The sequence below is a fragment of the Leopardus geoffroyi genome, chromosome X (assembly GCF_018350155.1).
Source record: "Leopardus geoffroyi isolate Oge1 chromosome X, O.geoffroyi_Oge1_pat1.0, whole genome shotgun sequence".
NCBI lineage: Eukaryota > Metazoa > Chordata > Mammalia > Carnivora > Felidae > Leopardus > Leopardus geoffroyi.
In genome coordinates this window covers 45,685,633-45,698,030 of record NC_059343.1, presented here as the reverse complement: position 1 = coordinate 45,698,030, position 12,398 = coordinate 45,685,633, and the positions used below count along the sequence as shown (strand labels likewise).

General features: G+C 41.4%; 1 protein-coding gene across 3 annotated transcripts; it reads left to right on the top strand.

The window, feature by feature from the left end:
- Positions 1 to 248: 248 nt before the first annotated feature.
- On the top strand, positions 249 to 5,957 carry LOC123594208 (P antigen family member 3-like). 3 transcript variants are annotated; one of them, XM_045470929.1, is made up of 5 exons: positions 249 to 372; positions 1,471 to 1,562; positions 2,425 to 2,533; positions 4,317 to 4,467; positions 5,846 to 5,957. In XM_045470929.1, exons 2-5 carry the CDS (start codon positions 1,479 to 1,481, stop codon positions 5,847 to 5,849), a joined length of 348 nt encoding a protein of 115 aa, XP_045326885.1. In that variant the 5' UTR covers positions 249 to 372; positions 1,471 to 1,478; the 3' UTR covers positions 5,850 to 5,957. The 3 variants fall into 3 exon arrangements, with proteins under 3 accessions (XP_045326885.1, XP_045326887.1, XP_045326886.1); XM_045470931.1 differs by lacking the exon at positions 249 to 372 and adding an exon at positions 643 to 686; XM_045470930.1 differs by lacking the exon at positions 249 to 372 and adding an exon at positions 777 to 1,358.
- Positions 5,958 to 12,398: the final 6,441 nt, after the last annotated feature.

Below are 12,398 nucleotides of genomic sequence, written 5' to 3'. Positions count from 1 at the left end.
AGAAACATTCAGCACTAACGGTGACTTGTAACCGTCTGGCCCCAAAGTATCTGGTTGCAAAAGAGAGCTCGGGCAGGAGGAAAAAGGCCACTCTTCAAGCACCATGTCGGGAACTCTGCGGACACTGCCTTCCCACGCCTTGGCTGCAGGCGTGGGAAGAAGTCCACCAACATTGCATACACCCAGTCAGTACGCACATATCCACGTCAGTACGCACACACGTTGTACCAGGCCTTTCCTGCGCATGCCCGTTGTTAAGAAAGACCGTTGCTGAGCATGCGCCCTGCTGCCCACGCGTCCTGTGAGCAGAGCCGAGGAAGAAGCGGTGGTGTGGACGGTTTCGTGATCTTTCTGGCTGCCTGCCCTCAACCGGTAGGTCCACAAATCAGTCCTTCCAGGACTTTAAGTGTGAGTGACTGTGAGGAGAGTGCCAGTGGGCCTCGGGCGGGTCGGGACGGTAGATCTGTGGCCTCGGAGGAGGAAGTTGCTAGGAGTTAGCGTTCTTCTCCTCACGGGCGTCGCGGCCGCCATGGCCCTCGTCCTCGTGGTGGTGGGACGGGGACAAGTGAGGACAGCTGGCGGCCGAGGACGGGGGAGATGAAGACAGGGTGGGTCTTGGGGGGCGTTCTTTGAGGTATCTGAGTCCTGCAAGCACCTGGAACTGCCGGCGGAGCACTGAAGCCAGAGTGAGTCCTCAGTGGGACCCTGGGTGGGAGGCGGGCCAGGCGGTACAGAACAGGTCTGGAAGGGGCGCCTGTGGGCGGGGGTGGGGGTGGGGGTGGGGGAGGGGGTGCGGTCAGTAGGCAAAGTGGCTGGCTGATGCTGGATCTCAGGTCAGGTCTAGATCTCAGGGTGGTGAGTTCGAGCCCCACCTGGGCTCCGGGATGGCCGTGAAGTCTACTTAAAACAAAAACCAAAAAACGGTGTGTGGGGCTGGAAACGGGGAACGATGTGGGGTTGGAGCTGCGTCCCGGAGATTTGTATCGCACTGTGCAGGGTGTCAAGGGAGGAGCCGGCTCACTGGTCAATATCGAAACTAGACACCTTGAGCCCTTGTAGTGGGAAGACAGCCATAGGCAGTACGCAAACGATTAAGACTTCTCTGTGTTCCAAGGAAACCTTATTTAAGAGGGTAAAATGGGCCCAGTAACTGGGAATGTGAAAACAATGGCGACTCAGGTTTAAATATCCAGCATTGTTTTCTCACATGCCTTTATGATGGGGAATCTAGCTGTGAAACTAAGCCTCGCGTTTTCTCCTGTCCTTAAGGTGATTTGACTGCCAGTTTGGCCGATGTGAATGATCTTGCAGCCCGTTTATTTGGTGTGACCACAGCATGTACACTATCCTTACGCAAGGTTGATTTTGAAAGTATTTTCAAAGTAAAAAAAAAATTAAAATGTTATGCCTTGGAGGTGGTGTACCTAGCCTTTAGAATACATTTTCCAAATCCTGATATTCTACTTTCAGGGTGAAAAATGAGTGGGCGTGTGAGAACAAGATCTAAATCTAAACAAAGAAAGGATGATGGCAAGGCTAACCAGCCAGCTGCACCTGTGGCTGTGAGTACTTCAGCAATTGATGTTCTATACCATCAGTTTATTTCTCTGAAAATGTTGTTGAACTACAAATGTACAGATACAGTGATAAAAGTTTCTTTGCTGGGAAGGGGCAGAAAACATTGAACTAGAAGGATTCCATACTTGTGTTCCCTGGGTAAATATACCCTATGACTCCTTTGTCATGCTTACTAACAACGAGTTGTACGTATCCATCCCAGCATAGTTTAAAATAGCCTCCAAAGTGCTTGTGGGTACCTCTTCTGGGTAGCCACTCTGTGGGAAGAGTAACTCTTTTTTAATTTAAATTTTACTTAGCGTACAGTGCAATATTGGCTTCAGGAGTAGACTTCAGTGATTCATCACTTACGTACAACACCCAGCGCTCATCACAAGTGCCCTCCTTATCACCTGTCACCCATCTGTGCCATCCTCCACCCACCTACCTCCATCAAGCCTCACTTTGTTCTCTATCCTTAAGAGTCTCTTGTGATTTGTTTCCCCCTCTCCTTTATTTTTACTTCCCTTCCCATATGTTCCTCTGTTTTATTATTAAATTCCACATATGAGTGAAATCATAGGGTACTTGCTTTCCTCTGATTGACTTCTTTCACTTAGCATAATACATTCTAGCCCCATCCCCATTGTTGCAAATGGCAAGATTTTAATACCTTTGGATGACTAATATTCCATTATATGTATGTGTGTATAAATGGCCATATAACTTTTAGGAATACAATATAGAATTATATTTTATAAGTGTTTTTATGCTTATTTATTATTTGACATCAAATGCGTAACATAGGTTTATATTATTGGCATGCATTAATGCAATTTTTTGTTTACACACACACGCACACCCTAGGCCCAGCAGCCCAGTGATGAGCAACCTCAACAAAAGGAGGCACCCACTGAGTGTCAGGATATTATGCCGGAGCGAGAGAAAGCAGTTGAAGAAGCACCTCTGGATGAAGGTGAAGGGAAAGGGAAAAAGAATGTTTATGGGGGCACAGGGTATATTTTTGCATCACGCATTATGACGTAACAGGACAAAACAAAACCTTAGAAGAGAATCTCAGCCATTTCCTGAAAATTGTTTCAAAATGTGAATAGAGTTTTCAGCTGTATTCACTCTAATGAATTTCCCCTTTTTCTCCAAGATTTAATCTGCTTGAACATGCAGTCTGTTCTAAAGCAGAGGAAACTGTTTACTACAAAAGTATACATTTTTTCACTAGTTGAATTTGTTCTTCTTAGAACATTTTTGCGTGGCCTTTTCCTTCCCTGCATCAAAAGTGTAAGCTGGTTTTAACAGTGTGTGCAGAGTGCCGAGACAGCATATCTTATTACATCAGGAATAAAGAAGATTTGCATAGGGATGGTAGCCTCATTTTATAAATAAGAAAACTAAGGTTCAGGGATTGTGGCTTGCCAAAGACTGCTTGACACATGGAGACATAACTCATATTTCATTACACGGTTTTTGTACTTCCTACCATCTGTGTTGTTATACCAAAATGTGAATGCTTTTGTATAAAATGCTTAATACTCAAATGTGTCTGTACTGTAAAATAGCGTAGTACAGGCACAGGAATAAATGAAGTTCAGTGGAGCAAGAGATAGACTCCAGAAAAAGGCTCAAGGAATGAGAGCCACCATTTCCTTTCCTTAATCATTTGATATGGTACATTTGGGAAACGCTGTATAATTTGGGAGACTGGCATATAGGTAAACTATATTAGTGTGATTTTTAAGTGGCTTTAGGAGGTGTTTAACAACTTATGATTAGGAAAATCAAAAGTATCTTAAAATGATCATGAAACGGAAATTACCAGCTTCCAAAGAAAGTATTTTCATCAGATACTTGTATGGAATTATTGACATCATTCAGGCCATGGATTATTTTAGGAATTCGCTGGTAAGAGGTTTCTACAATAGGACTGATGACAAAGTCCATTAATTTCTTTCCACCCTGCTCCCTTTATTCTCACTGTAAGACAGAAGTTTGACTATAAGTCACTAATATTTTGCTGTTATTTTTGATACTTGGTTCTCTGCATGATTCATTTATCATAAGTTATAGAGAGAGACTTTGCCCCTAAATCTAACTAGTTAAATTTCACAAAATAGCTTTCAGGTTGCTCCAATAGGAGATGTATGTCACTAGTGTAGGATTTGTCATAGGCCCACAAATGCACTCAGCTAATTGTTCAGGAAATTAAATTTTAATTTTCATTAAAATCCTATCCATGGTGCAGGGTGCCTGGGTGGTTCACTCAGTCAGGTGTCACACTCTAGATTTTGCCTCAGGTCATGATATCGGGGTTCGTGAGCTTGAGCCCCGCATCCAGCTGTGCACTAGGAGTGCAGAGCCTGTTTGTGATACTCTTCTGTCTCCCTCTGTGTGCCCCTCCCCTGATCATTCTCTCTCTAAATAAATAAATAAACTTAAAAAAAAACCCTGTGCATGGTGTACATTTTAGATTTCTTAGCTGATGCTCTCTATTCTTAGTACACTGTGGTAATATAATGCAAATGTACATTTAGTGTGGTTTCTCTTTAAATTGTTATTTGAAGTAAGGTTTCATATTACAGAAAAACAAAGATGGGAAGTCCGTCTTTCCATCGCTTTTTTTGTTACCCTAAGTCTACAGGCTTGTATTTCATATAATGGCAAGAATACATATTATCACTTCTTTCTTTATATTTTATGTTTACTCCTTAAGTTGATTATCTTTTTTTTTTTTTTTTGGTAAGACCCTGACCTGGAATCTGGTATCCAGGAACTGCCTGTGCCAAAGACTGGGGGCAAAAGTGAAGATGACAGTGATGTGAAGGGGGCGGATGTCCCAACACTGGAGCCCATGAAGATGCCTGAAGCAGATATGTTATCCATTGAGAATGAAAAGTATGCAGATATTTTCCTGAATATTATATCTTTACTTATGTAGATATGACTTTATTGATACTTTAATGACAGAGTTTACACATAAAGGTAACTTTCATAAGTAGTTCAGACCCTAATTTCCTGACTACCTGACTTATACCCTATCAGATGTAGACTTAAATTGGGTCAGAGCCTTCTTAAATAATAAAAAATGAAACCATTTCCTTTTTTATAAAGTGTAAATACTGGGGCGCCTGGGTGGCTCAGTCAGTTAAGCATCTGACTCTTAATTTGGCTCAGGTCATGGACTCACAGTTTGTGAGATTGAGCCCCACGTTGGGCTCTGTGCGGACAGCATGGAGCCTGCTTGGGACTCTCTCTCTTCCTCTCTCTCTGTCCCTCTCCCATTTGTGCTGTCTCTCTCTCTCACTCTCTCAAAATAAGGAAATAAACTTTAAAAAATAAATAAAATACACTGTAAATACTTTAACCGATGGCTACTTAAATTCAGAATCTTCTATGATTTCCTCTTTTTAAAACCACAAAATGCATGTGGAGTAAATACCAGTTTGTATGAAATATGCTGAGGCACTGAAGTAGGTTCTAATACCAGCTCTAACATAAGTTGTGTGATTCTGGGAGAATCCCTTCACTTCTGAATGCATCTTGGCTCATATATTTAGTGATTTCAAACCAGATATATTGCAGTCAGTTTTTATTGCTGATTTTTGTATTCTGTGGTTCTATTGGATAATATACATGGAATACACAAATCTTCCATTTTGTATGATTTATTTGTCATCAGATAACATCTTTGGGCAAATTTTAACATCTGAGTTGAGATTTCATTGCTACTGAGAACAAGAAAACACACTGCTTGATGTTGGTTTTTCTCTATGGAGACCTGGATACCTGTTCTTAAATTTTGTCAGACTCTAAATTATTGTGGCTCTTACGAAACACGTGCCTTTTGAAACCTTTCCCCAATGAAGGCTCAAATGACTGAGTGATAAAATGGCAAGAGATAGTCTAGTTTCTAGTTTCTGTGGCACATCAAATAGGGAGAGTGCATGGGTGTTACATGTAAGCGATGAATCCCTAAATTCTACTCCTGAAACCAGTATGACACTAGATGTTAACTAACTTGAATCTAAACATAAAGATAAAAAAATGAAACTACCTTTCAGTAGGTTCATTTCATTTTATCTGTTCTGAACCTGAAGTGTTTTTTTCTTTTCTTGTACCTGTAGAAAGTGTGGTGTGTTCCAAAAATGTTGGTAAAGCATATGCTTGGAATTCTATCTTATAAAATAAAAACTATAGTGTCCTCTGTATATCATTAATTTAATGTAAATAAATTCTGCTGAGTAATGTTTCCAACTCTGTGTCTGTCTTACAGGTGAAGGACAACCGAAAGTGTAAGCAAGAAGAAGCTGAAACCATGCAAACTGCTCTCATGTAGGAAGGACACTTCACTGTTAAAAATCCCTCAATAAAATCTTACAACTTTCTCCAAAGACTCTTTCAAACCTTTGTTAAACTTACTCTAAGTATTAGATGCTATTGAAAATTGTGTCATTTTTTGAAATTTTATATTCTGATTGAGCTGGTAAGTGCAGATATATCTGTACATCGATACTCTCTCCAGAAGCCTTGCTACATAGGATTTAATGCCAGAGGTGTATATCAACATCCATTATGAGCTTCAACGTACACAATTCTATCATCTTTGAATACTAACAGTTTGTTCCTGCTGTTTTAAACATTATCCCCCCTCTTTGCTTTCTTATTTCACAATATTGGACAGACCCACCCAGTACAGTGTTGGAAAGTATTGGTAAATAATGGACATCCTTGTCTTACTTCTGATAGGAATTAGAAAATTTTCAGCATTTGACTATATTTACTGTGACATAAAAGATGTTCCATTCTTAGGTTAGTTTCCTAACAACATTTCTATTGAATATATGTTGACTTTCATCAAACACTTGTAGAACGTTTATTGAGATGATTGTAGCAGTTTTCTTCCATGAATCTGTTAACGTAATGAGTTTCATACATATTTTCCTATGTTTAATTTTTTTTAATGTTTATTTAGTTTTGAGAGAGAGAGAGAGAGAGAGCGTCAGCCGAGAAGTTGCAGGGACACAGTGAGACACAGAATCTGAAGCAGGCTCCAGGCTCTGAGCTGTCAGCACAGAGTCTGACGTGGGGTTCAAACCCACAAACCGTGAGATCGTGACCTGAGTTGAAGTCTGGCGCTTAACCGACTGAACCACTTAGGCGCCCTAATATTTTCCTATGTTTAAATCAACCATACGCTACTGGGAGGGAATGTTCATGATCTATGATCTTTCTGAATAACCTACATCATATTAATTAGGTTAGAATTTGTATTAATATCTTCATGAGTGACATTAACATCTACTTTTATTTCGTATACACTCTTGGATTTTAGTATCAAGGATATACTGGCTTCATAAAATTTATTGGTATGTAAGACCTCTTTTTCTATCCTCTGGCTCTGAAGACCCTGAAAGGCTGTGAGTAATGTTGGACTAGAGTTTCCCATGTTCAGCTGTCTCTGGATTGCATCTTTCTTGGAAATTGGACCCTACCTAAATGGCGGGGAACCTCCAGATCCGCATCATTTCAAATTTGGTGAGGTGCCCATCTTCCCTGCAAGATGCCTCTAATGATGCCATCACTCCGAAAGCTACCTCCTCCAGTTTCTACGCTGTTATTAATCTTCTATTCCCAGAAAGTTAAAAGTCATGGCTCTGTTAACTAGATAATTTTGATCTGTGCTCTATAATTGTGAATAGCTGGCCATCCACTGATTGTGTGCACTTAGGACAATAGATCCATTTATTGAGTTTTTAAAGAATGAGTTACTATAAAAACTCCTCTATTGATAGCATGTATACTATATGTCAGTGTCTTCTTCCTCCTAGGTTCCGTACATGTATAACTTCATTTAATCTTCACAAAAAGGTGTGTCAGAGTGTATCCACAACTTACTTTTGACTCTAATAAGCAGTAGATTTCTGGATTCAGTTCTAAGAAGCCCTTGGTCATCCTCAAAGTAAATACATCTGGAAATGTTGGCCAGGAAAACTGATGGTGTACATGATGACGATACTGGCAATCTGACGTTTTCATAAAAATTTATAGTAATTTTATAATGTTTGACATGAAGGGCTTTGTCCTTTTGAAGGAAAGGTTTCACAAAATGTGGCACACAGACTTCACATGGTTTTCCAGATGATTTCATTGATACAAAAAAAAAAAAACATTTAAAATTTTAAAATAAGAGCATACTTATTTTACTGTGCTGTAATATAATAACTACAACACCAAAGCTATTTGGAACAGTTTATCCAAAGTCAAAGAATGATGTCACAGGCCCCATGGCAAAAAAAAACACAGATCTGCAAAACTTCTTTCTTCAAAAGTTATTTAATGGCAGGGATATTAGCCATTCTTACAGGTGTGAGGTGATATCTCATTATAGTTTTGTATTTTGTATTTGTATAGACTTGTATTTGACGAGTGATGTTGAGCGTCTTTTCGTGTGTCTGTTGGCAATTTGGAGGTCTTCTTTACAAAAGTGTCTATTCATGTCTTCTGCCCATGTTTTAAATTGGGTTATATGTTTTTTTGGGTGTTGAGTTTTATAAATTCTTTCTATATTTTGGATACTAACCCATTATCAGAAATGTCATTGGCAAATATCTTCTCCCATTCTGTAGGTTGCCTTTTAGTTTTGTTAATGGTTTCCTTCCCTGTGCAGAAGGTGTTTATTTTGATGAAGTCCCAGTGGTTTATTTTTGCTTTTGTTTCCCTTGCCTCAGGAGACATAATCTAGAAAGAAGTTGCTACAGCAGATGTCAAAGAGGTTACTGCCTGTGTTCTCCTCTAGGATGTTGATGGTTTGGGGTCTCACATTTAGGCCTTTGATCCATTTTGAATTAATTTTTTTAATTTATTTAAATACAAGCTAGATAACATACAGTATAGTCTTGGCTTCAGGAGTAGAACCCAGTGATTCATCTCCCCCATGTGACAGCCAGTGCTCATCCTGAGAAGTGCCCTCCTTAATGCCCATCACCCATTTAACCCATCCTCCCACCCACCCACCCCTCCAGCAACCCTGTTTATTCTCTGTATTTAAGAGTCCCTATGGTTTGCCTCCCTCTCTGGCCTCTGCGGCATGCTCTTCAATGACTGGGTAATCAGGACATGACCATCAGGGCATGTTCTTCAAGGAACGGCCTTTTAGGGCGCAGCTTTCAGGGTAAGGTGATTTGGTTCATACACCAGGCACCCATCCGTAGTCTAGAATGCAGAGGAAAAGTGGGGGGGATGCTAGCATCCCTCCTTCAGGAGCCCTTAGCCAGCTGGTCGGTAGTCATAGTGATTTTGTTCAAGGGATGCTTCAGGTTACTCTGACACCAGGAACCTCTGACATATCCTGCTCATGGGATGCCACCTGGGAGTCAGGGGGGATTCTAGGGGTAATAGGCCTTCTGTCTCTCTACTTTTCTCTCTAGGAGGAGCATGGAGAACTCCTCTTCAGTCCCCAAGGATTCTCCCTTGGGATGCCTTTTTAACCCACTGGAAACAATTTGGCTTGCAAAATGTAGAAAGGACTGATCCTGTAACACTGCATGGCCTTAGTAAACAGGGAAAATGGATGGAGGTACCTTAGGTCCAGGCCTTCACGGCTACCCAGACCCAGGGGCCTCTTGCAGACATGTTTGGTTAGTAACCAGGCCAGTAAACTACCTCCTGATATATCGGATGATAATTGTCTAAACAGGCCTCCTTCTAACAGAACCCAGGTTACTGGAGGAAACACAGGTCATCCCTGACAAAGGGGATGCTGACTCTTTCTCTCTGTTCCTCCTCCTAATAGATGTGAGAGCTTCTCCTTCATTCATTTCCCTGGTTAACATCTACAGTTGGAACCAACTGTGGTTAGTCTACCTTGGGAAGGAGACGTTAAAGAATATTCCCAAGCAGCTGCCAAAAATCCATTTGTTTTGGGGAAGTTCCCTGTCTTCTCCGGCCTGACATGCACTGCCTAATTCCACTTTGGTGGAACAAAAAACTGGTGCCCGTGCCTCTGACAGAGCTGACAAGATTAGAACCAGAAAATTTTCCTTCTCTGCCTTCTGCTGGCACCTCACCTCTTCTGCGTTCCCCTCCCCCTCCTCCTGTTTCTGCACCACCTTGGGTGCAGCCTTTATAACTGGTTCCTATACCATCCTCAGTGCCTTCAGGCACCACTGGCTCTTCCTCCCACCCCCAAGGTCAAGGAGCAAAGAGTACACCTTTGGACCACCCACTTCAGATTCTCCCACTGGTGTTCCAGGTAAAAACTAATAATGGGGATGGGGGTGCCTGGGTGGCTCAGTCGGTTAAGTGTCCGACTTTGGCTCAGGTCATGATCTCGTGGTTTGTCGGCTCAAGCCCCATGTTGGGCTCTGTGCTGACAGCTCGGAGCCTGGAGCCTGCTTCACATTCTGTGTCTCCCCCTCTAGTCCCTTCCCATGCCCATGCTCTGTCTCTCCCTGTTTCTCAATAATAAATAAACGTTAAAAAAAAAAAAAACAATAATGGGGAACGAATTGATTGTCTTTTACGTGAACGTAGATGGAACACATTTGGTGTTTAAACTAATTTAAGTTTGTTGGACCTGTCTTTAGATTTATCAACATTAAATATGAAACTTTTATTCTACCCAGATTTACAAGAGGTCAAATAAGCTCATTTTACCTCTGTTGCTATTTGTTAGTAGAAAGATGACTTAGACTTCCGGGGCGTGGTTCCATCCAGGCTGCTAGTAGGTCTGAGGAGGTCTGGAAGGAGAGAGTTCACTTCTGAGCAGAGTAAATATAGAAGGAAATATAGGGAAATATAGAAGATGGCAGAACAGCATGGAAGTTTTTTGTGTGTCTCACATCCAAGAAATACAGCCAGACCAACACTAAACCATCCTGCACACCTAGAAAACTGATTGGAGGATTAACACAACAATCTGCACAACCTGAACCAGGGAATTCAGCAGGTATGTGGCGCGGAGAGGTGAACTTGGGGAGTGAGAAGCCACGGCTTGCAGGGAGGTGCTTTTGTGGGTGAAGAGAGAGAGGACAGAGATGGCGTGGTGGGGGGGGGGGATGTGGGAAAAGCATCCCTCCTCAAAAGCAGCTGGAGAGAAAGTGGAAAATTGGAAACAGCCACAGGGCTAAACTAAAAAGGGAGAAAGAGAAAGGAGAAGGTTTAAATTCCATTAAGACTATAAACAAGGGGAGCACAAAGTCTGCAACTCCACAGCTCAATACCTGGTGGTGCTCTGGTGGGAAGGGCGAATCCCCAGGAACAGAGTGGGGTCCAGGAGGTCCTCGGGCCACACGGGAAAAAGTGGTTCCACTGCTGGAAGGACATTTGGTAGAGACTGTCGAAGCCACCTGGTCCCAGCAGACCCCAGAGAATGGCCACATTCACTGGTGCTGGAACAAGGTCGTTAAGGGTGAAGGCTGGTGCCAGATGTGTGTTGTGATTTTCCATAATCCCTGAAAAGCTGCTGCTACACTATCTCGCGAACTGTTTCTGGGGCGGGCTGGCACCTGGCCGCAGTCTTGGGGCACTGGCAGCATCAGGGTCTAGCAGGCGTTCCTGGGTGCAGCCGACATTTGGCCATTGCTTGGTGGGACCCTCCTGCAGAGGGGCGGAATGGCTCAAAGCCACAGGCCTTCAGAAGTAAGGGGCCGGGGAAAACAGCCAAACTGAGACATAACTTGGGAGAGAGGTACTGCCTGGGGCTTGGTCACGGACAGTGAAAAAGCGGGGAGTGGATGAAAGCTGAAGACAGAGGATGGGTGCATGGTTGCTGACCGGGGAGAACAGAGTTCCGATACTAGAGTCTGGGTAGCTGGGTGACACTATTTTCACCACTCCTGTGTGTGCGCAGGCGCACCTATGAGTGCCACAACACTCCACCCCAGTAGGCTAGCAGCGCCATCTAGTGGAGAACGAAGCCATTACACTGAGCTGTGCCCAGCTGGGCCAACCTCGCTCTTCAAGAACGTAAGTCTCACCACCTGCTTAGTTTATGGACTATAAAGCGCTTCATAGTCTGACTTCTAGGGGAAAACGAAGTAATTTCAGTCCTATTTCAATCTGTTAACAGGTCCATCTATTCAATTTTCTTTCTTTCTTTTTTCTCTTTTTCACTTCTTTTCTTTTTCTTGAATACAGAATGAGAAAAAATCATTTTTGTTTTCAATTTTTTATTAAAAATAGTTTTCTTTAAATTTTTTACCATATTTTTATTATGTTTGTGTAAATTTTTTCAAACTCTATTTTACTTCCATCATTTTATTTTAGTCTACGTCAGTGTATTCACTCTTTCAAATTTTCAAACGATTTCCTCTTTTTTCTCTTTCTTTTTTCTCTTTTTCGTTTCTTTCCTTTTGCTTGAATACAGAGAGAAAAACTTCATTTTTACTTTCAGTTTATATTAAAATATTTATCTTTAATTTTTTTACCATATTTTTTATTTTGGGGTAAATTTTTTCAAATTCTATTTTACTTCCATCATTTTATTTTAGTCTACTACAGTGTATTCACTTTTTCAAATTTTCAAACGATTTCCTTCTGTTTCTTTCTCTTTTCTCTTTTTCCTTTCTTTTTCTTGAATACAGAAAGGGAAAATTCATTTTTATTTTTAATTTTTATTAAAAACATTTTTCCTTAACTTTTTTCTACTATATTCTTTACTTTTGTGTAATTTTTTTCAAATTTTATTTTACTCCCATCGTTTCATTTTAGTCTACTTCAGTGTATTCATTTTTTAAATTCTCAAACGATTTCTTCCTGCCCCCTTTTTTTTCTCTAATCTGTCAAACCACTTTCAACACCTAGACCAAAACACACCTAGGATCTAG